General features: G+C 41.5%; 1 protein-coding gene across 1 annotated transcript in view; it reads left to right on the forward strand.

Annotated features, from left to right (window-relative positions):
* MYO10 (myosin X) overlaps positions 1 to 22,929 on the forward strand; it is a 311,116-nt gene that overhangs the window by 94,362 nt on the left and 193,825 nt on the right. The window contains exon 3 of the mRNA XM_077492017.1: positions 4,229 to 4,387. Within this exon, the coding sequence (XP_077348143.1) occupies positions 4,229 to 4,387 (159 nt within the window). The remainder of the gene's footprint in view (positions 1 to 4,228; positions 4,388 to 22,929) is intronic.

Consider the following 22,929-nt stretch of genomic DNA (forward strand, 5'->3'; position numbering starts at 1 on the left):
GGAAGAGTGGCAAGAAGAAAGCCATTTCTCAAAGATATCCATAAAAAGTCTCGTCTAAAGTTTACCACAAGCCACCTGGGAGACACACCAAACATGTGGAAGAAGGTGCTCTGGTCAGATGAAACCAAAATCCAACTTTTTGCCCACAATGCAAAATGATATGTTTGGCGTAAAAGCAACACAGCTAATCACCCTCAACACACCATCCCCACTGTCAAACATGGTGGTGGCAGCATCATGGTTTGGGCCTGCTTTTCTTCAGCAGGGACAGGGAAGATGGTTAAAATTCAGGGGAAGATGGATGCAGCCAAATACAGGACCATTCTGGATGAAAACCTGTTGGAGTCTGCAAAAGACCTGAAACTGGGACGGAGATTTATCTTCCAACAAGACAATGATCCCAAACATACAGCAAAATCTACAAAGGAATGGTTCACAAATAAATGTATAGAGGGGTTAGAATGGCCAAGTCAAAGTCCAGACCTGAATCCAATCGAGAATCTGTGGAAAGAGCTGAAAACTGCTGTTCACAAACGCTCTCCATCCAACCTCACTGAGCTCGAGCTGTTTTGCAAGGAAGAATGGGCAAGAATTTCAGTCTCTCGATGTGCAAAACTGATAGAGACATACCCCAAGCGACTTGCAGCTGTAATCGCAGCAAAAGGTGGCTCTACAAAGTATTAACGCAAGGGGGCCGAATAATTTTGCACGCCCCACTTTTCATTTTTTTATTAGTTAAAAAAGTTTCAAAAATCCAATAGATTTCGTTCCACTTCACAATTGTGTCCCACTTGTTGGTGATTCTTCCCAAAAAAAAATAATTATATCTTAATGGTTGAAGCCTGAAATGTGGCAAAAGGTTGAAAAGTTCAAGGTGGCCGAATACTTTCGCAAGGCACTGTACATATCAATCAGTAGGCTTATACATGGAAAACAGTCAAAAATATGAATAATAAAAATGAATATAGATGTCACTCTATGGTTAACAAAACTCATATCTGAAAACAAGACTTATAATAAAGTAGATCAAGCAAGAAGGTTGGTCCTGTCTGAGCTAAATGGTGCAACTAACTGTAGTGTAATATGCAGCAAATTAAGGGTAGTGAAATACTTGGAACTCTGGCCTGCTAATCTTCCTCCACCACCCCTTACCCCCCATTTACCCCTAAGTCTTTGCTAAAAGCCCCTTAAACTATCTTCAAACCATGGTCACAGAACACATACTGGGTCCTGAGTCTTTTGAGTTCTTTACTGCAGAGGAAGAGCATCATTTTTCAAGTGCCCTGGGTAACATGGAGACTTCCAATTAGCTTTTTAGTAGTGGAGACCTCTCAGACCAGTCAGGGGTGGGCCGGGACTCTAATGCTAGATCACTGCAGTGGGCACTGTACAATCCATGTGTCAGCAGACTTGGGTCACTTAAGGGAGTTGAACTTGTCTGTCTTTCAACAATCCCTGTTCCTTGCCGTCATCTTATAAAGGTTTTCGTTATTCAGCTGTCTTCATTGGCTGATACAGAATGATGTCACTCCTGCGCATTCACAAGAATCATTTATCCCACAGGGACCCTGCCCATAATGTAAGCTGAGCTGTATATGACAGAGAAGACTACAAGCAGGCAGCTCGATGTATTTTATTGAGGAAGAGACATTGCATGCATCTTCTGCAATAAAAAGCCTGCCTACTTGCAGTTTGTGCTTAATTTTAATGGTGGGATGGTTGAGGGGGTTAATGTATATGCAAAGGGGGGCTTTAAATGATATGTGTACTTTTTGTGTACTTATCCTTTCCTACTATACACTACCTACAACCCCCCCCCCGACACTTAAAGTGTATGATATACTTACTTACAACATTACTGTTTTTAGAGGTGGGATGATAAAAACAAAAAAAGAGTTTCTAGAGATCTGCGTGTAGCTCGAGTACTAGTCAATAATGAGGGACCATTCTAGTCACCTGTTTTGTTATGCAGTTTGCTTAATATCTGTTGCATGAATAGTTGAGCAAATCCATTGTTATACAATTGTCTTTTACAACATCATGTTGTGTTGAAGTGTGTTGTAAAAAGCACTGTATGCTGTATTAATATGTGAGTTTTCCAATGAACCCTATTAAATTAGGCAATTTGACAGTTCAACACAGTGGGGTTGATTTACTAAAGGCAAATAGGTTGTTTATTCTCTGCAAGGGAATTGTCCTCAGCTAACTTTCAGAATCCAAGCATGTGCAAGCAAAAATGTTTTGATTTCTATGCTTGTGATTGGGGGTTCTTCGTAAGGTGAAATTGCACCTGATTTACTAAGCTCTCAGGGAAATCCTCATGCCCAGTGCAGTTTCTCTTGCAAAGTGAAAAACCGAATGCATCCAAGACCACATAGTAATGTATACATCAGTGTATGTATTTTTTAAAGTGTCTGGTATAAAAATTTAAAGTTAGCAAAATTCTTCTATTTAGTTTTGACACTATGCATAAAATGCTGTAAAGTAGTTAGGGATACTGTTGGGTTATTTTGTGTATGGTACTTTTAGTGCACTTTCAAATTGAAGTAGTCTAGGCATTATCTTGTAGGAGACATAATGGTTATATCACATGTTTCCACTCTATACCTGACTGCATTCTAAATCCCTGACCATGCTGAATGACAGTGAACTTTTAGCATGACTTGTGTTTCAGGGCAGACATTCTTACCTCCTGGGCTAAATGATTAAACAGGAGTACTAATGTTCTATGGGCGTCTGTTTTTCATCAGCGAGTCTGTCCCAGGGAGGTTCACTATGTAGACATATAAGGTACCAAACTACCACAATTTTGCAAAGGAACAAAGAAGAATGGAATGTATGTCATAGGTTATGTTTATTTTTCTGGTAAATATGTTGCAGTATTGGGATAGCAAACACCTGGTAACGGTATATTTATCTATATTATCTATTATCTATATCTACATTTATCTAAAGATTACAATTTTTTTGGATTAACACACAGTAAAATATAGTTAGGCATTGTTTTCTACAAATAGCTGTATCCAGTGAGATATTCTAATAACAGTGTCTTCTGACTGCAAAAATAAGTCTGACATCTCAGCTCAGGCTCCATAGGATGTCACATTCCACAACTTGTAACATGAACCCTGGGCCTCAATCCCCCCCACAGGGCCAAGATGTGAGAGCTTTAGCAAGTTTGGGGTATATGGGTATACTTTCTAAATATATATAATTAAGAATTCCCTATTGTCAGGCAGAACTCTGTGAAATTTCTGCTATGCTACATCTGCTAACAGAAGTCTAATGCGGTACACAAATGAATGAATTTAAAGAAAAGGGGCCTTCAGGCTTTTTAAAGATTTTGAGATATGCATGCAAATTAGTTGAATGCAAATAATTTTATGCACGTGCTTAAATGTTTTTAAAACTTGATTTTGAAAATATATGTGCAAAGGCATACAAGTGGTTGTCCTTTTCTGCTCTTGCTCTCAGTGCAGATCTACAGTATCAGTCTGCTCACACTTATAAAAGAAAGAGAAATTCAGGATATTTATATATACTATGCAGCCTATAGGTTAAGAATTACTAATGTATTTTATTAAAATTGTTACATTTTGATAACTTGTGTTTATTTGCACCCATAAAGTGGAAGAAAACATTTACTATAGCTTCTTAAAAATTTACTCTCCCCCCACCTCCTAGCTATCCGGCCTATCCTGTATAAAAAAGATGTGTGTACTTACCCATTTTTAATATATGGTCAAGTCAGGTGATCCTGCAGCTTCAAATCTTCTGTGTTAGTGAGAGGCTGCAGGGGAGAGGAGGAAACATTGGCAATGGCTGCACTATGGTAATCTATGGGAGACTTCATGGCTCCCAGAATTCACAGCCGTTGTCACTCCCTTACACAAAACTGCAGGATCATGGAACTGGACCAGAGCAGATTGAAATGGATAAGTACACACTATACAGATTAGGCAGGCTATGTAGGAGGAGGGAACATTTTTAGGAACAGTTATAGTTAGTTTTCTTCCGCTTTAAGATGTAAATCATGTCATATTCTTCACTGGCTTCATTTCTGTGCTATATTTTTGCTCTACAATTAGTACACCTGTAGCAGGGATATATCATATCTATGAATGTACCATATACCTTGAGAACTCTGCGTGCTTGTTTTTGTTTTATTCTAAGGAAAATTATGTCTAGATTTTATTAACTGGGGCTATTTGTTTTTATTTTGGTTCAGGTATTCACATACAAACAAAGCACAATTACTCGCCAGAAGGTGACCACTATGCATCCAACCAGCACAAATGGCGTAGAAGACATGGCATCACTGGGTGATCTCCATGAGGGCTCAATAATGTACAATCTCTACAAGAGATACCAGGAAGACAGCATTTATGTAAGTTTCTTTTTTATATATTTTTAAAGCGATACCACTCACTGTTTAATTTATATTAACCCCTCTCTTTATGTATATGGACGATGGAACAGTATTTATTTTAATAAAAAAAAACTACCTTTTTTCATAATGGATATACAACTGTCATGTGACCCAGCTCTTTCCCAGCCTGTCTGCAGGGAAACATCAGTCTTATGAGCTTCTATTCCTCTGCTGCTTATCACATGTTCAAAGAAAACAGAGCCTTTAGAATACGAAGGAAAAATGCATACATAATGTCAAATCTTTTAAACCATTATACAAGTATGAATCCAGCCTGTGTCTACTGTTTGTATGTATCTTAGAATTACAGGGAGGTGAAGTCTCAATCAATCAACATGTAATATCCCTCCCCCATTTGTTTAGTGGGCATCTTTTATTAGTTAAAAAAATGATTTTACTTTCAATAACAGTTTCTTAACTTCCTGGTTGAGTGAAGCACTCATGTTATAGCCCTGGCTTTACAGCTACATATGGGGAGGCTACCAGTGCCTACAAGGGTGCCTTACCCTTGCATGATGTGCGCCAGGGATTTGACCAAGAGTTCTAGAAAGTAAGGTCATGTTTTGAGCAGGCAAGGCAGCCCATTTATTTACATAACCTGCCGTGTCTCCAGAAAAATGCAGGGAAAAGGTCCCTGTACCAAAAAATGCAGCCTGCAAGTGCAGTGTCATTTCCAGTGCAGGTGTGATTTCCAGTGTAATTAATGGCACTCGCACGCATCCAGCACGTTTTTCTGGGTGGGTGGTTGTGGCTGCGGGTACAGGTGCGGACCTGCAGCCGGAACCACCCGCATAGATTAACCAGGCCTAAAGGGAGATAAATGAATTGCTCTTAGTGAAAATGGTCACTGTTAAAACAATGGGAAGGAAAAGAATAAAAGTTATGCAAAGAATAAAAAGCCTGCAACTACCTATATGTATATGTTTAAAGATTGATATTACCAAATATAGCTAAAGATGCCTTTGTGCTAATTTCTAAGATAAAGATTTAATTTGTATCTAAACCCAAAAAATCGCAATCAAATAGAGAGTGTTCAACCGTCACTACACTGACGCTATCTGAACTGTCCCTACTCTAGCTATACACTAATGTCAAGATTACTGACACAGTCTCACTACACTATACTTAAACTATATAAGCTGTCCCTACTCCTCACTAATGTATGTTTGAATGACACGGTCTCACTACACTACAGTGAAACTATCTGAGCTGCCCCTACTCTAGCTGTACACTATACAAAACTGAACTATACTCACACTATCCCTAGACTGACACTAAACTAATATTCTACGCTGACAATTGAAGCAAAATAGCACAGTATAGCACACTAACTAAATAATAGCACTGAACAGAGCCCTGTTCTATCTCTATCCATGATGAAATCACACTAAAAATGGCTGCTATTGAAAGAATACTTTTATACTGTGGGGCGGGAATGAGCCATGATTGGATAAAGTCACGATGACTACTTTTTTTCCCCCACGCCAATGGCTGATCATTAAGGATGCATGCACTGTATTCCTTTCCTCTCAAGGCCCACTTTATCCAGACACCATCATTCCTATGTCACAGAACACAGGGAGGTGAGAGGGGAGGAGGATGAGGAGAATTCTGGCACTTTCATAGGCTTCAAAGAAGAGGAAGACATGCGTCAATCTGTTATCAATGACTTTCCAACCCCAGAACCCTTGGGAGTAGTACGTGGATGGGAGGAGGAAGTTCCAGATGCTGTCATCCTGAGTGACCCCGAGGAGTCTACTTCTCAAGCCTCTGCAAATTTGAGGTGCATGGGTAACCTCATGCTTCAAAGCCTGCGAAAGGACCCAAGAATACATGGCATAAAGGAGAAGGATGATTACTGGTTTGCAACCCTCCTTGACCACCGTTATAAGGGGAAGGTCTCAGAACTCATCCCGTTCCCACAAAAAGTGCAGAAGATAAAATACACGTTAAAGAGGATTTTATTGAACATTTTTCCTGACTCCAGTAGGTTACAGTGTCATGGAAAACTTTGTTTTGATTCTTTTGTTGGTCAAGAGAGGAGCGTTGGAGAAGACGTCCGCCTAAGTGAGGCATTATGGATTTTTTATAGTCCTCGCTATCCAGGGCTGTCAGCTTCCACATCCCATCATCCCATCGTCAGCGTCTGCATCACATGGTGGATGATTACCTCTGGGCCAAAACAGAGATGGAGAGCTTTCCAGCTGATGATCCGCTGACTTACTTGGTCATGGGAATAGACCACTGGGCAGAACTTTCCCAGTATGCTATTGAGTTGTTGAGCTGCCCTGCATCCAGCATGCTTTTAGAACGGACATTCAGTGCTGCAGGAGGTTCCGCTACTGATCATAGAACGCATCTGTCCACAGACTCCGTGGACCGGTTGACCTTTATAAAGAATTAATCAGTCCTGAATTAATCAGTCCTGGATTACCAGCTCTGAAGCCCCTGATGTCGATGTCACAGATTAAGTCTTTTTGGGTTGTGGAACTTCGAGGCTGCCTAGCTTTGAGGGTGTTCAATCATTTCATCTGGAAGAATGTTTTTGGTATAGGTTTCATAAGCACAATTAACACTCAAAGACCAGTTTTTCAGCACCTGTTTGACAGGTGCACATGATTGCAATTTTTTACAGTAAGGCCAATTCTTGCTTTCATTAAGATTACCTCTATAGGGTTATGATGGAAAAGCGCCACTGACACCCAAAGACCAATTTTTTATGCACCCGTTACTTCCATCCAAAGTCAAAGTGACACCAGAATGTATCCAAAAATCTCTAATATTGTTCCCAGTGCACTACATTGTGGCCTCATCATACACTGGCTCCCCAGCTGTTGCTTGGCAAAATAAAGGCAGGTTGCAGGGAAAATGACATTCTTTTTTACTTTATATATGCAATTATTGCTGCAGCAGATTTTAGATATGGTACAGATCTACCACTTTACAGGTAGACTAAGGGGAACCCTCAGGCATTATATTGGAAGGAATTTTTCATTTTTATGCTTTCACTTTAAAAATAAAAAAAATCACTTCTCATTTAAAAATTATGTTTTTTCACAAACTTTTTTTTTATTGATACATGTCCACTAGGGCAAGACCGGGACTACTATAACCATTGTATGCCCAATTACTTGCATATAAACCTTCAAAGTGGGCACTTTTTTTGATTTTGATTTTTGACATTCGGGTCCCATTGACTTTAATGGGGTTCGTTATTCGGGTCTGAATTTTCCCAATGTTTGAAAGTTCTGGTGCAAACCGAACTGGGGTTTGTTTGGCCCATCCCTATAAATCACCAGCCATGGGCTAATTTGTTCAAGATGTGGCGTTTCACTGACAGAACATTATGCATATTAGTACAGGAACACACTGAATATCATTCAAAATAATTATCTTGATTGGATTAAGCTTTTTTAACCAGTTGCCGACCGCCGCACGCCGATGTACGTCGGTACAATGGCACGGGCAGGCATAAGGACATACATGTACGTCCCTTGCCTCCCGCGGGTCGGGGGCCCGATCGGGCCCCCGCCCGGTGCCTGCGGCGGTCGGTATTCGTTCGGGAGCGATCCCGGACGAGGGGACGGCCATTCATTCATGGCCACCCCCTCGCGATCGCTCCCGACGAATAGAAATCCCCGGTGACATCACTTCCTCTCCTGTAATGTAAACACAGGAGAGGAAGTGATGTATTCTCTCCTCCGTGTCGGTATTTTTCGTTCCGACACGGAGGAGAGCGGATCAGTAAGTTGCACCAACACTCTACACACACAGTAGAACATGCCAGGCACACTCACACCCCCCCTTTACCCCCCGATCACCCCCCCAATTACCCCTGCCCCCCAGTCACAGTGACACCAATGTCATTTTTTTTTTTTTTTTTTCTTGCATTGGTGTCATTTGTGACTGTAATAACTGTTAGGGCAGTTAGAGTTAGCCCCCTTTAGTTCTAATGTACCCCCCTAACCCCCCCAATAAAGGTTTAACCCCGTGATCACCCCCCGTCGCCAGTGTCACTAAGGCTGGGTTCACATTGCAGCGGTTTATGAGAACGAATGTGATTCGCACCGCACTGCAGTGCAAATCACATCCGATCTCTGTGCGATTCGAGTTCAGCCATTCGCCGCACCCGCCACACCCGCCGCACCCGCCGCAAATTCGCACGGGACCCTTTTTTTGGCCCGCAGCAGAATCGGATCGCATGGGTGTTCACACCATGCGATCCGAGTTTGCAGATCGCACTGCGATATGCGAACTGATCTGGGGGTGTCAGTAACATTTCACTGACACTCCCAGCAGTTCGCATAGGGCAGTGTGAACTGCCGCCGGGAGGCATGCGATGCGGGAACCCGCCGCGGATTCGCGGCGTTTCCGCATCGCTCCAGTGTGAACCCAGCCTAATAAGCGATCATTTTTCTGATCGCCGTATTAGTGTCACAGGTGACGCTAGTTAGGCAGGTAGGTATTTAGGTTCGCCGCAGCTTTTTATAGCGCCAGGGACCCCCATATACTACCGCATAAAGCCCCCTGATTGCCCCCTAGTTAACCCTTTCACCAGTGATCACCATATAACTGTTACAGGTGACGCTGGTTGGTTAGTTATTTTTTTATAGTTTCAGGGCACCCGCCATTTATTACCTAATAAAGGTTTAACCCCCTGATCACCCGGCGGGTGTCATTTGTGACTAATAACTGTTAGGGCAGTTAGGGTTAGCCCCCTTTAGTTCTAAGGTACCCCCCTAACCCCCCCAATAAAGGTTTAACCCCGTGATCACCCCCCGTCGCCAGTGTCACTAAGGCTGGGTTCACATTGCAGCGGTTTATGAGAACGGATGTGATTCGCACCGCACTGCAGTGCAAATCACATCCGATCTCTGTGCGATTCGAGTTCAGCCATTCGCCGCACCCGCCGCAAATTCGCACGGGACCCTTTTTTTGGCCCGCAGCAGAATCGGATCGCATGGGTGTTCACACCATGCGATCCGAGTTTGCAGATCGCACTGCGATATGCGAACTGATCTGGGGGTGTCAGTAACATTTCACTGACACTCCCAGCAGTTCGCATAGGGCAGTGTGAACTGCCGCCGGGAGGCATGCGATGCGGGAACCCGCCGCGCATTCGTGGCGTTCCCGCATCGCTCCAGTGTGAACCCAGCCTAATAAGCGATCGTTTTTCTGATCGCTGTATTAGTGTCACAGGTGACGCTAGTTAGGCAGGTAGGTATTTAGGTTCGCTGAAGCTTTTTATAGCGCCAGGGACCCCCATATACTACCGCATAAAGCCCCCTAATTGCCCCCTAGTTAACCCTTTCACCAGTGATCACCATATAACTGTTACAGGTGACGCTGGTTGGTTAGTTATTTTTTTATAGTTTCAGGGCACCCGCCATTTATTACCTAGTCTCACTAGTGTACCCCTAAATTTAGGGGTGTCTACTTTCCAAAATGGGGTCATTTGGGGGGGGTTTGTGCCATCTTGGCATTTTATGGCCTTCAAAACTGTAACGCCCTTAGAAAGCCTGAAGGCGGTGCTTGGTTTTCGGGGCCCCGTACGCGGCTAGGCTCCCAAAAAGTCCCACATATGTGGTATCCCCATACTCAGGAGAAGCAGCAGAATTTATTTTGGGGTGTCATTTCACATATGCCCATGGCATGCGTGAGCAATATATCATTTAGTGACAACTTTGTGAAAAAAAAAAAAAAAAGTTTGTAATTTTCCCGCAACTTGTGGCAAAATATAAAATATTCCATGGACTCAACATGCCTCTCAGCAAATAGCTTGGGGTGTCTACTTTCTAAAATGGGGTCATTTGTGGGGGTTTTGTGCCATCTTGGCATTTTATGGCCTTCAAAACTGTAATAGGTAGTGAGAAGTGAACTCAAAAATTTACGCCCTTAGAAAGCCTGAAGGCGGTGCTTGGTTTTCGGGGCCCCGTACGCAGCTAGGCTCCCAAAAAGTCCCACATATGTGGTATCCCCGTACTCAGGAGAAGCAGCAGAATTTATTTTGGGGTGTCATTTCACATATGCCCATGGCATGCATGAGCAATATATCATTTAGTGACAACTTTGTTAAAAAAAAAAAAAAAAAAAAAAAGTTTGTAATTTTCCCGCAACTTGTGGCAAAATATAAAATATTCCATGAACTCAACATGCCTCTCAGCAAATAGCTTGGGGTGTCTACTTTCTAAAATGGGGTCATTTGTGGGGGTTTTGTGCCATCTTGGCATTTTATGGCCTTCAAAACTGTAATAGGTAGTGAGAAGTGAACTCAAAAATTTACGCCCTTAGAAAGCCTGAAGGCGGTGCTTGGTTTTCGGGGCCCCGTACGCGGCTAGGCTCCCAAAAAGTCCCACATATGTGGTATCCCCATACTCAGGAGAAGCAGCAGAATTTATTTTGGGGTGTCATTTCACATACGCCCATAGCATGTGTGAGCAATATATCATTTAGTGACAACTTTGTGTAAAAAAAAAAAAAAATTTTTTTTTTTGTCATTATTCAATCGCTTGAGGCAAAAAAATAAAATATTCAATGGGCTCAACATGCCTCTTATCAATTTCCTTAGGGGGTCTACTTTCCAAAATGGGGTCATTTGGGGGGGTTTGTACTGCCCTGCCATTTTAGCACCTCAAGAAATGAGATAGGCAGTCGTAAACTAAAAGCTGCGTAAATTCCAGAAAACGTACCTTAGTTTGTAGATGTGACAACTTTTGCGCAAACCAATAAATATACAATTATTGACTTTTTTTTTACCAAAGACATGTGGCTGAATACATTTTGGCCTAAATGTATGACTAAAATTGAGTTTATTGGATTTTTCTAATAACAAAAAGTAGAAAATATCATTTTTTTTCAAAATTTGCGGTCTTTTTACGTTTATATCGCAAAAAATAAAAATCGCAGAGGCAATCAAATACCATCAAAAGAAAGCTCTATTTGTGGGAAGAAAAGGACGCAAATTTTGTTTGGGTACAACATTGCATGACCGCGCAATTACCAGTTAAAGCAGCGCAGTGCCAAAGTGTAAAAAGACCTCTGGTCATTTACCAGCAAAATGGTCCGGTCTGAAAGTGGTTAAGCAATTCAGAGGCATACTCTATTATTAGTTAATTATTATTATATTAGTATTGTGTTGTTGGTTTTGTGTGAGCTAATTTGGGCTTCTCAGCCTTAAGGTGCCCAATTTAAAAGTGAATAAAAACTTATAGCAGTATTGATAATAATGTTTAAACATCATTTACCCTAAAGGCTTGGCAAATGTAGTCAGGTACGCAGGTGTGGGTTGGTGTGCGTTTTATACTAGGACTGCCAGTTCAGCCTTGAGAAAGGTTGATACTTTCTACAGGTGTCATAAACACCCTATTCAACGGGGATAGTCTCTCAGATTTTAACATTAGAATTGGGGTAGCAAATCCTTTAGTTGCACAAATCCTGATTACATTACTTATTTTTTTATTTCAGGTACTTGTATGAATTTATGCAGCACTTTACATATATATTATACTGTGCATTCTCATCAGTCCCTGCCCTCAAGGAACTTACAATCTAAGGTCCCTAATTCACATTCATGCATGCACATGTGGATACACATAGGACCAATTTGGACAGGATGCAATTAACCTACCAGCATGTCTTTGGAGAATGGGAGTAAACTGGGGTACCTGGAGCAAACACACACACACACACACACACACACACACACACACACAGGGAGAACATGCAAACTCCAGGCAGGTGGTGTCATGGTTGGGATTCGAACCAGCGACCTTTTTGCTGCTACATGAAAGTGCTAACCACTATAACACTTTACTACCCACTTATAATTGATAAAAGTGATTTTAGGCTTGTAATGTGTGTGCTGTGTTGTGAACTGTATGTACAGTACAGATAGTGGGCATTATAATCTATATAGAATAGCTCTGAATGTCTGAAGGGTCAAAACTGAATTCAAATGCTCTTCACTAGAAAGATACTGAGGTAATTTCATTTTTTTTAATTTAAGATTCACACTACTTCCACCCATATTTTTCTACTTGGAAAGTTTCATAAACTCTGGTTGAAAGTTCTGGGAATTTTGTGTAAAAACAATGATAAATACACCCCTATATACACGATATTACCACAAGTATTGGGACACCTACCTTTACACACACACATGGACTTTAATGGCATCTCAGTCTTAGTTGTAGGGTTCAATATTGAGTTGGCCTATCCTTTGCTGCAATAACAGCTTCAACTCTTCTGGGAAGAAGTTCATGTGCGTGTAAAGGCAGGCGTCCCAATACTTTAGGTAATTTAGTGTATATTATGGAATTCTTTGTAACATAGATGTGTTTAATATAAATTTGTGGTAAAATGACTACCTAAACCCTGCCCTTGCCCCAGAACTCACCAATGGCTTTTTGCATAAATATATATAATATAATATATATAAGGCCTGTAACACTCTAGTTATTATTGCCCTTTATACGAAATATACATACTATCCAGGTTTTCCAATTATTTTATTTTAAGGTGAAAGGGATTCAGAGTTCAGCACTTGGGTCCTGTTTGGCAAGCTTGAAATGCTGAATATTATTTTTTGGAAAATACAGAACATGGATTTTTAACTGTCCTTGCCCGAGGAAGACTGAGACCATCTGGTTAATTATCTTGTTCATTCAATCAGTATACTTTCAGTCAGTAAGCGGATGTGTCAATTAAATCATTGCTTTTTTACATTCCTTTTTTTTAACTCCTCTTTCCCCTAAAGGCAAATATCTATTATCTTTTAACCCATTTCAGGATCTGGGTTTATATTGCGTATACTGCATACTGTATTGTGCTTTGTTGCAGCAGCCAGAGAATATCCTGTATCCATCTTTTGATAATGGGAATAGGAGCACACTCTGCAGTATAAGAACTACTGTTTACTAAAACTAATGTTATTATTTTATGCATACCCTCCAAATGTTTCTGCGGCACTGCCCCAGAATTAAAGTACAATCCCAGAGTCTTGGAACCAAGGGCAGAAATACTTGTTCCAGAGTAATCTCCTACCAACAGACTCTGCATAGTCCCGAAAGAGGTGGAGCTGAGTAGCAATGTACCCTTTTAGCCCCCGCTAGGCACCAAAGCACCCCTCCTGCCCTCACTGACCCCCAGTACACCCAATTAGCCCCCACTGACCACCAAAGTACCACCAAAGCTCTTTTTGACCACCAATGTACCCCATCAGCCCCCACTGACCACCACTGTACCCCTTCAGACTCCATTGACCTTCACAGTATTTATGCAGGCCTTTCTGACCACCTTGGTACCCCTCTGGCTGCCAATAATGTCCGGTGTACCCCCTAGGCCCTGCTGACACCAGGACTTCTTTCTCCCTCAACTGCCACCTATCTGACATTTTTCCTTTTCCTAGTTAGTAATGCTGGACATTTTTCCCTCCCAATGACCACTGGCAGTGTGCATTTTTTTTTTTTTACTAGACCCCGCAAAACCTCCACACACACAAATACACACTGACACCAGCCATTTTTGACTTCTACTAACCAGTAATGTAAGGGGCCCTATGATACAAACTCCTGGCTGTTGTGCTCCATTCGCTGTTTGGTATGTCAATCAGATCTGGCCCTAGTACTCTATATTCTGTGTGGCGTGTTACATAGCCCATAGTGTCTATTTTCTTAATAGCTAATTTTTGCTGTGTAGTTTTCAACAATTTTAAGGTTCAGACAAGATAAAGATAAGTGTAGGCTTTTACTATGCCCCTTTCAGCCACGCCCAATAATTAGCACATTTTAGCTATGCCCCATTTTCACTGTGGTGCTCAGAACACACAGCATACTTCCACACTCAAAGGTGACTTTCTTTCACAAGTTCTAAAGTTGGGAGGTATGTTTTATGTATGATAAGCATCGGGTGTACAATTGTAGACCCAGCAAACTTGGAAATGACCAACTCCTCTATAATTGTTTTCCCACATAACACAGTACATTTTGAGTACTGATCATCTCATTGGATCATTCACATAGTTACAAACGTTTTTAAAGGAACGTCTTAAAGGAAATCTATCTTTGGAGAAAGAAGTGGGATGCCACCGGTTCCAGAAATGCTAGCTGCCAGACTGTTGGTCCAATGATTTTGACTTCACACTTTTATTTTTGAGTGGGAATAATATGCAAGAAAGCAACCCAGAAACCAGCATAACAGCAGTGAATACTAGCATTTTCAGATGGATTTGCGCAATGGTACCCACCATATGTGTTTCTTTCCTGACGCAATGTCAAGGACAGTGGTGTACAATAAACCAGATTGCATAAAACTAGGTATGATTTGCTGTTCACCATTGCATTAGTAATTGCATTTTGGTATTAAATAGATCAACTTGTATGCAGAATAGAACAATTACAATACATATATATAAGTGTACTCAATACAACAATGTAATGATGTGTGAAACAGTAATGCATAGCAGCCAATCTGATTTCAGTTTTATGAAATCGGTACAGTAAAAGGTAAATTCTAATTGGTTGATCTGGGTCACTGCATTTCATAGTCTTTTTGTATCACTTTGCATTTTGTATTATTTATTTTCCAAATTTGATTCCAGATATATATATATCATTGCTTTGAAGTTATCCAGCAATGGCCTTTTCCAACACAGAATGAGTTGTTGCAATTTATACTTCTATCTTCCCACACTTTAAAGAATATGCAAGGAATGTAAAGTTTTATGAACAGGAAACCTCAGTGCCGATATGAAATAAAAACCGGCCTTAATCCACTACGGCTATCTTTGGGGCAGCATTCTATTCCATTGTGTTAAAAGCTGCCTCCAGCTGCATAGGGTATCATATGTGGTATTAAAGAATGCAAAAAACTAATTAAGAATTTCAAACTACTTTGCAAAAAAAAAAAAAACTTGGTTTCTTCTATTCACATTGACATATTTTTGTGGTATAGGTTGAGATATACCTTCACAGTAAAATAGATATCAAAACTATTCTTGTGTTTAAATGAGACGTACTTGTATTAATGTAGCATGCAACACTTTACAGAGCGCATTCCCATCAGTCAGGGCTGGACTGGGACAACATTTTGGCCCTGGACATCATCCAGACCAGCCCACTTTAATTTTGCAAACACGCACAAAAACAGTATGTAAACTGTATGCAATTGTGCAAAAAAAAAAAAGTAAAAACATTCCACTATTGGGCATAGGACAGGGCATAGCCACACCAGTGCTCAATAATGCAGCCTCACCAGTGCCCATTAATGCAGCCTGATCAGTGCCCATCAGTGCAGCCACACATGTGCCCATTAATGCAGCCACACCAGTGCCCAACAGTGCAGCCACACCAGTGCCCATTAATGCAGCCTCACCAGTGCCCATCAGCACAGCCACATCAGTGCAGCCACACCAGTGCCCATTAATGCAACTTGATCAGTGCCCATCAGCGCAGCCTCATAAGTGCCCATCAATGTTGGCCCCCCCTGTACCTGGTCTGCAGGTGGTTCCTCTTGAGCTGAGAGCCCGGGACTAGTTGTGCACTGCTGGTACATCTGGTCCTCTTAATTCCTCCTGGGCACCACAGAGCTGGGGTGGCAAGATGAGTGGGCCGGGACTCCCAAATCCTGTCCACCAATCAGCTAATCTCCCGACTCCCGCTGTGTAGCTGTTTAGAAAAAAAACGTATCTGTGTCTCTCCTGTGTTCAGTGGAGGTCAGGGGACAGAGAGCAGACTATTTCATCACTTTCAGCTTTAGACGGATGAATCCACAGCAGCGCTCCCAGCCAGGTACAGTGTACTGATATAGCACAGGCCGACCTTCAACTTTGTAGTGCGCTGCTGCGGATTAATCCGCCCAAAGCCAAAAATGAGGAAATAGTCCGCTTTCAGTCCCCCAGCCCCCACTGAACACAGGGAGTCTAGAGAAGTTGCACAGTGGGAGATTAGCTTAATGGTGGACAGGGTTTGGGAGTCCCCACCGGCTCTAACTATGCTGTCACTGAAACCGGGCCACTGAGCTATCAGCCCACCGGGAAACTCCCGGTAGTCCCGAAGGCCAGTACATGCCTGCCATCAGTGCTTGTCCCAATGGGGTTCCCAAAATGAATACCCCTGCCTTACTAGGGTTAGATTTGAAAGTTTGAATTTGTCAGGTTTCTGTAGGGTTGCAGTACATGCATTCTTCATGCAGATAGTGTCCCTGGTGGGATTTTAATCCATAGATTCAAGTCAACAGTGCATAGCTATTGTGCTGATCATGTTCTGAGCATGTTAAAGCAGAACTTGTTTTCTCAGTCAACACTACCTGTTTTTAAACCTTATACTGATAGCATTAGTAAATAGATAGGAAGGTTTATTATATTTACTTGTTTTAAACCTTTTTTTTTATCTTCAGTTGCTTTCTGGCTTTAAGGATGTCCTACATCCCAGAATTCTTCATTGGAGTTTTTTTCCTTCATCTGGAAGAGGAGAAGAGGGGCTTTCTTAGCTAATCCCCCCCCCCCCCCCCTGCATTCCTGAGCTAAGGGCAGATGGATTCCATGAAGTACTGTAAATGCTACATGAATTATCTGCCCATGAATTTTATAGCATTTTCAGTATGTGATGCTCAGATACAGTTTAGTTCTGCTTTAAGTTACACAGTAATGAGATGATGCAACCATAATTTTCAAAGTGAACTTTGTTGTTCACTGTTCTTTAGTAGAGACTAATCAGTGTTCTAAAGGAATCCTGAGAACTTTACAGCAATTTATCTGAAACACGGAGAACTATTTATTTTCTATTACATTGTTTTTGGCTAACACCATTCTCTCAAGGCCACCGTTAATCATTCTGGATAGAGGCATGTTTATAGGGAAGACACACTTTAAGAAATATGTTTCTTAAAGTGGTTATAAACCCTTACATATACTTACATAGTGAAGTGACTGGCCTTAGGTGAAACAAATCCCCCTACATAAGTAGTAACTGTTTACCTGTAGTCTTCTCTTCTCTACATCCATTTAAAGTCCATAATTTATTAAACTTGTCTGACAGTTCAGAAAAAAGGGGGTGGAGAGATGAAGTTACACTCTGCAGAGCTCAGTGAGGAGAGCTCTGAGTGCTGATTGGAGGGAAATGACACACTCCCTTCACATAGCACGCAGGAACAGAGCTGAGTCTGTCAATCAGTTGGAGATGCCTCCCCTGTTACCATTTTTCTGTTGGTGTCAAGAAAACTTGTCAGAAGGGATTAATGCTGATAGCAGAGGGACGAAGCAGCAGGCAGAAGTGACACGTAGTGCTCTTAATTGAGACTAGTACACGCTATAGAGGGACATGCTTTGTTCTTATTTCATGGCTGAGGTTTACAACTACAAAAAATGTATTAATGCGCTTATTAAAAATAAAACATTTAGAGATTATTTTTTTTTACTCCTTTCTAAATGCTTGTTGCTAGGTGGTCCCACGTAGTCTGCCTCCTTCAGCGCCTGGGCTCCTGAAGTCACTTCCCGCAATGCAGGAAGGGAGATCAGCTCTCTCCTCTCCCTCTAGGCAGTCATCTGGGATATGTGACAGGTCCCAGATGATTGCGTGGCCAGTCACGGTGCACGGCGCGGCTCGTCGGTTCACGCATGTGCAGTGGGTGCCCAACTGTGAAGCCACAGCCAGGCGCCCACAGTTAAAATGCCGGCGCCACTGAGCGGAGGGGGAGACGAGCAAGGCTTCGATCCCCCGCATCGCTGGACCCTGGGACAGGTAAGTGTTCGATTATTAATAGTCAGCAGCTGCAGTATTTGTGGCTGCTGACTTTTATTTATTTTTTTGTATGATGGGAACTCCACTTTAAGTTCTTTAAGTAGAACTGTACTGATAGAAAAGACATTTGGCTGTCATTTTAATCTTCTGAATATGAAAAATGTGTATCTGTCATTCTGACTTGAAAACTTTGCAAAACACTGACCAAGCTCAGGTACACAGATTAGAAGCTCTGACTTTACTTGCTGCATTGGTTTAGGTTTGTGATGCATCGAAGCCAGAGGTAGACAGGCATTGAGGTTTTTCCATAGGAGGTCAGCAATCCTGGCTGTATAATTCTCCCAGGACAGGTTTCTAAAAGTGCACTTATCTTTTAAGTGATTCATTATCAATAGCCTTCATTTTAAACCGCTTTGTCTGAAACAAGCAAACAATGTGGCTTGCTGCTAGATTTATGATTCTACATATCTATATATACATGCATACCTATAAAAAGAAAGGGTTTTGAGCATTATCACGCATTGTAATGGCTGGTTAGCAGGGCAGTTCATCCAAAAGTAATTTTTAGTTCTCTCTGTTTCCTTTCACGTAGGAATTAGGGCTCTTCTGCCCACCTCTGTGTGTCCCCACTCCTGGTGTTAAACATTTCCATAGGACAGATACTTTAAAGATGAATTACAGATGTTGAAAGACACCTTTTTAATGCAGTTATATATTTATGGAAAACCATTGAAAGTATTTTTAAATACAGTTAGTATAAGTATTCTGTTTTTATATCAGCTTCCTGTAATCCCCTACACAGGCTCAGCTGCATTACAGTCTGACACAGGGAACTTGCTCACATGAGGGGATGATGCAGTGAAGATTATACTGCATCTTTGTTGTGTAGTAATCACTCTTCTGGTTAGGCAATGTAGAAAGGGTGTGTGAATCGAAACACAAATATTTTGGTAGGTATGTATTTCAGCTGTGTATTCAGGTGTTTGACCAGATGTCAGTTATAACCTTTTTACTTTTACTTCAGTCTCAGAGGCTGTATGATTGCTTCAGCAATCTGGTGCCCAGGACCAGATAACAAGCCAACATTCATATGTATTCATAAAATGTAAACACTCCTAAGCTCAATGCCCCTGGGGTTCCCTGTGGAGTCCTGAAGGAGTGGAGTGCGGGTGGGCTTGAACCAAATGCAAGATCTCCCCAATAGATGGCCCTTTCACGTACCTGAGGGGTACCTTTTCTTTAGGCGGGAAGTGGGGGGGAGGGATCACATGAGTAGACATTCTCCTGTACGATGGAGCAGGGAGTCACTGCACAGAATCGCTATCTGTTGTGCCTCCGGCTGGAGGGTAATGTAGTGGGCGTATCTGTCTAGATAAGACCGTGCCAGGGCTGGGCTAACACTTTTTTGTTTTTGTTTTTTGTGGGGGTTTTCCCCTCCCCCCTCCCTTTTTTTTTGGGGGGGTGGGGGTTGGGAAATGGTCCCCGTTTTTGTTTTTTGTCTTTTTGTTTTATGCTGTAACCAGTGTTTGTTTCCGCCTTTTGCGGGTTACTGTTTGTATGTCAAAAAAACTCAATAAAATGTAATTTACAAAAAAAAAAATGTAAACACTCCTCATGTGGCTACAGCTGATCACCAGGATGGAGACCAGAGATATCTGTAAACATTACTCTAATGCCGCGTACACACAAGCGGACTTTTGAACATCCAAAGTCCGACGGAATGATTCCGTCAGACTATTCGATCGTGTGTGGACTTTTGATTCGCCAAAGTCTGACGGACTTTAGAATATGGAACATGCTTCAAATTTTTCCGACGGAACTCCGCCGGACCAGGTCCCTCCGAAAAATTCGCTCGTGTGTATGCTATTCCGACGGACTAAAACCGACGCTAGGGCAGCTATTGGCTACTGGCTATGAACTTCCTTATTCGAGTCCAGTCGTACGTCATCACGTTCGAATCCGTCGGAGTTTAGTGTGATTGTGTGTGGCCAAGTCCGCTCAGTCGAAAAGTCCATCAGATTTCTGTCGGAACTCCGGCAGAACTCCTTCGGAAGTCTGTCGGACATAAGTTCTCTCGTGTGTACGGGGCTTTACAATTACCAATCTCTGCAGAGACAAAAATGAATCATTCATGAGCACATCCAAATTCAGTGAGCTGGGTGCCTGTGGAGAAGGAAACTGAAGACCGTGGGGTTGATTGACTAAAACCAGAGGGTGCAAAATCTGGTGAATAGAAACCAATCAGCTTCCAGTTTTTTTTTTTTTTTTTTTCAAAGCTTAACTGAACAAGCTGAACTTAGAAGCTGATTGGCCACCATGTACAGGTGCACCAGGTTTTGCACTCTCCTATCCCCGCTGGGAGAAGGCAGTGATTATCGCTAGTGGCTATAGCTGCTAGCGATAATTGCAAGAGAATCTGGCAGGCTGATTGTACCCAAGTTGATCGATTGATCAACTTGGTACATTTAGCCTGCCCATTTACGGTTCGAATCTCAGCCATTCGAACCGTATATGGCCGACCTTAGTTAGGAACTTAGATGCATAATTTATACACCTTGAAATCCCAAAGGTGTTTCATGGAGTTTGCGCCTCTCTGCGTGTCTAGGCCAGTGATGGTGAACCTTGGAACCACATTTCCCATGATGCTCATGCACTCTGCAGTGTAGTTGAGCATCATGGGAAATGTTGTTTCAAAACATCTGGGGTGCCAAGGTTTGCCATCACTGGTCTAGGCTGTTCTCCCCATGATTGGGAGGAGTAGCAGAATGTGTTTTTGGTTTTAATTGTAAGTATGCCCATGCTATGTGAGAAATAACAAATTAAAAAAAACAACTTTGTGAAAAAACACATTTTATTTATTTTCTTCATTTTCTAAAAAATTGTGTCATAAAATTTCAACTTCAAAAAACACATCACTCTTCTTACTAAATACCTTGAACTGTCTACAAAAAGGTGTATCCTTGTGGAGGTATTTGTGTGTGTGTATTTACAAAAGCTGAAAAGTGCAAAATCAGGCTCACTTCTGCATAGAAACCAATGAGCTTCGATGCTTTATTACAAAAGCTTAATTGAGCAAGCTGGGGTTATAAGCTCATTGGTTTCTATGCAGAAGTGAGCCTGATTTTGTACTTTTCAGCTTTAATAAATCAACCCCATTGTGTAATTAAAAGTGGGGTATGCCTGTATACACACACTGAGTAAGATTATAAACACAACACTTTTGTGTTTGCCCCTATTTATCATGAGCTTAACTCAAAGATCTACAACCGATTGTTGCAGCAGCTGTCCAGGTGGCTGGTCTCAGATGATCTTGGAGGTGAAGATGCTGGATATGGAGGTCCTGGGCTGGTGTGGTTACATGTGATCTGCGGTTGTGAGGCTGATGGGATGTACTGCCAAATTCTCTGAAACACCTTTGGAGACAGCTTATGGTAGAGAAATGAACATTCAATTCAAGGGCAACCGCTCTGGTGGTCATTCCTGCAGTCAGCATGCCAATTGCACACTCCCTCTTGCGACATCTGTGGTATTGTGTTTTGTGATAAAACTGCACATTTAAAATGATTTGGAACATGGAGATGTGAAAGAGCCTAAATGAGTAAAGAAAGATTATTTATTTGCAAACTTTTATAACAGAACCTAAATAAAAACAGGGTTCAAAATTTCTCTGGCTGTGTTCCTTTCCTTAGTAAAAAGTAGAAAAGAGTGGTTATTAAATGCCACCAAAAGAAAGCTCTATCTGTCTCAGAAAATTATATAAAATGCATTTGGGTACAGCGTTGCATGACTGAGTAATGGTCATTCAAACTGTGACAGCGCAGAAAACTGAATAATCACCTGGACTCAAAGGGACACAAACAGTCTGGCCTTGAAGTGGCTAAATGGTAAAGCAGACAGATTTGTTTCGTGTATGAAAATTTACCTTAAAAATTGTAAACTTTTAAATTAGGGCAGATTTAAACTGCTTCCAAATCTAAATCCACACCAGCCAAGCCCAGCTTGATCTTTTCTATAAATGACAACAATTAGTAGTTATGTCCTTTACAGCCATAAACCACATATACACCGGGGATAGGCAACATATGGAAGATTTTTTTTTGTACAGCTACAGTTCTTAGTATACCCTGAAAGTATTATTCCACAGCAGCTGGAGAATCACAGGTTGCCTGCATATTGTCTGTGTGCTATTATGCATGCACATATTCTCAATTAAACCTTGATGTTTTTAAATCATCTTGAGAAAACATTATTAATTTCACCCAGAAAAGCAGAAAAATAATGTGCCACATTGTATTACTCAAATACCTGTCCATGGCTTAGTAACATAAGGATTTACTTTTTATAAATAGAACATAAGTCCATTCCTTTGCCAAAAACAACCTGTAATTGATTTTTGCAGAGATCCTGGATTCTTAATCCAGGTCTTCCTGTTCTACAGGATGTGATTCAGTCCACTGTGTTTCCTGCATTTCACTGCTGGTTTCCCATTCACTTTTAACGTGCTTATAAAAATGAACACAAATAGTAAAGTGTGTATGGTCTGAAGAACTGACTTATTATGAACATGATCATAATTCAAACACACAATATTTTTATTGCTGTTGAAGTTTTTAGTAGTTCAAGGCGAGTAAAATTCGTAGAATAAATCAAAGGTGAGTTAAAAAAAAAGGGGGCCACCTACCCAGGGGAGCTTTATCCCAGCTGATTTAAAAAAATTTTTTAAACTGGCGTGACTCAAGCAAAGTGAATCAATGTAAGTCAGTT

Source organism: Lithobates pipiens, unplaced genomic scaffold (assembly GCF_037356315.1).
Source record: "Lithobates pipiens isolate NorthernLeopardFrog02 unplaced genomic scaffold, aLitPip1_a1.2 Scaffold_19, whole genome shotgun sequence".
Lineage (NCBI taxonomy): Eukaryota > Metazoa > Chordata > Amphibia > Anura > Ranidae > Lithobates > Lithobates pipiens.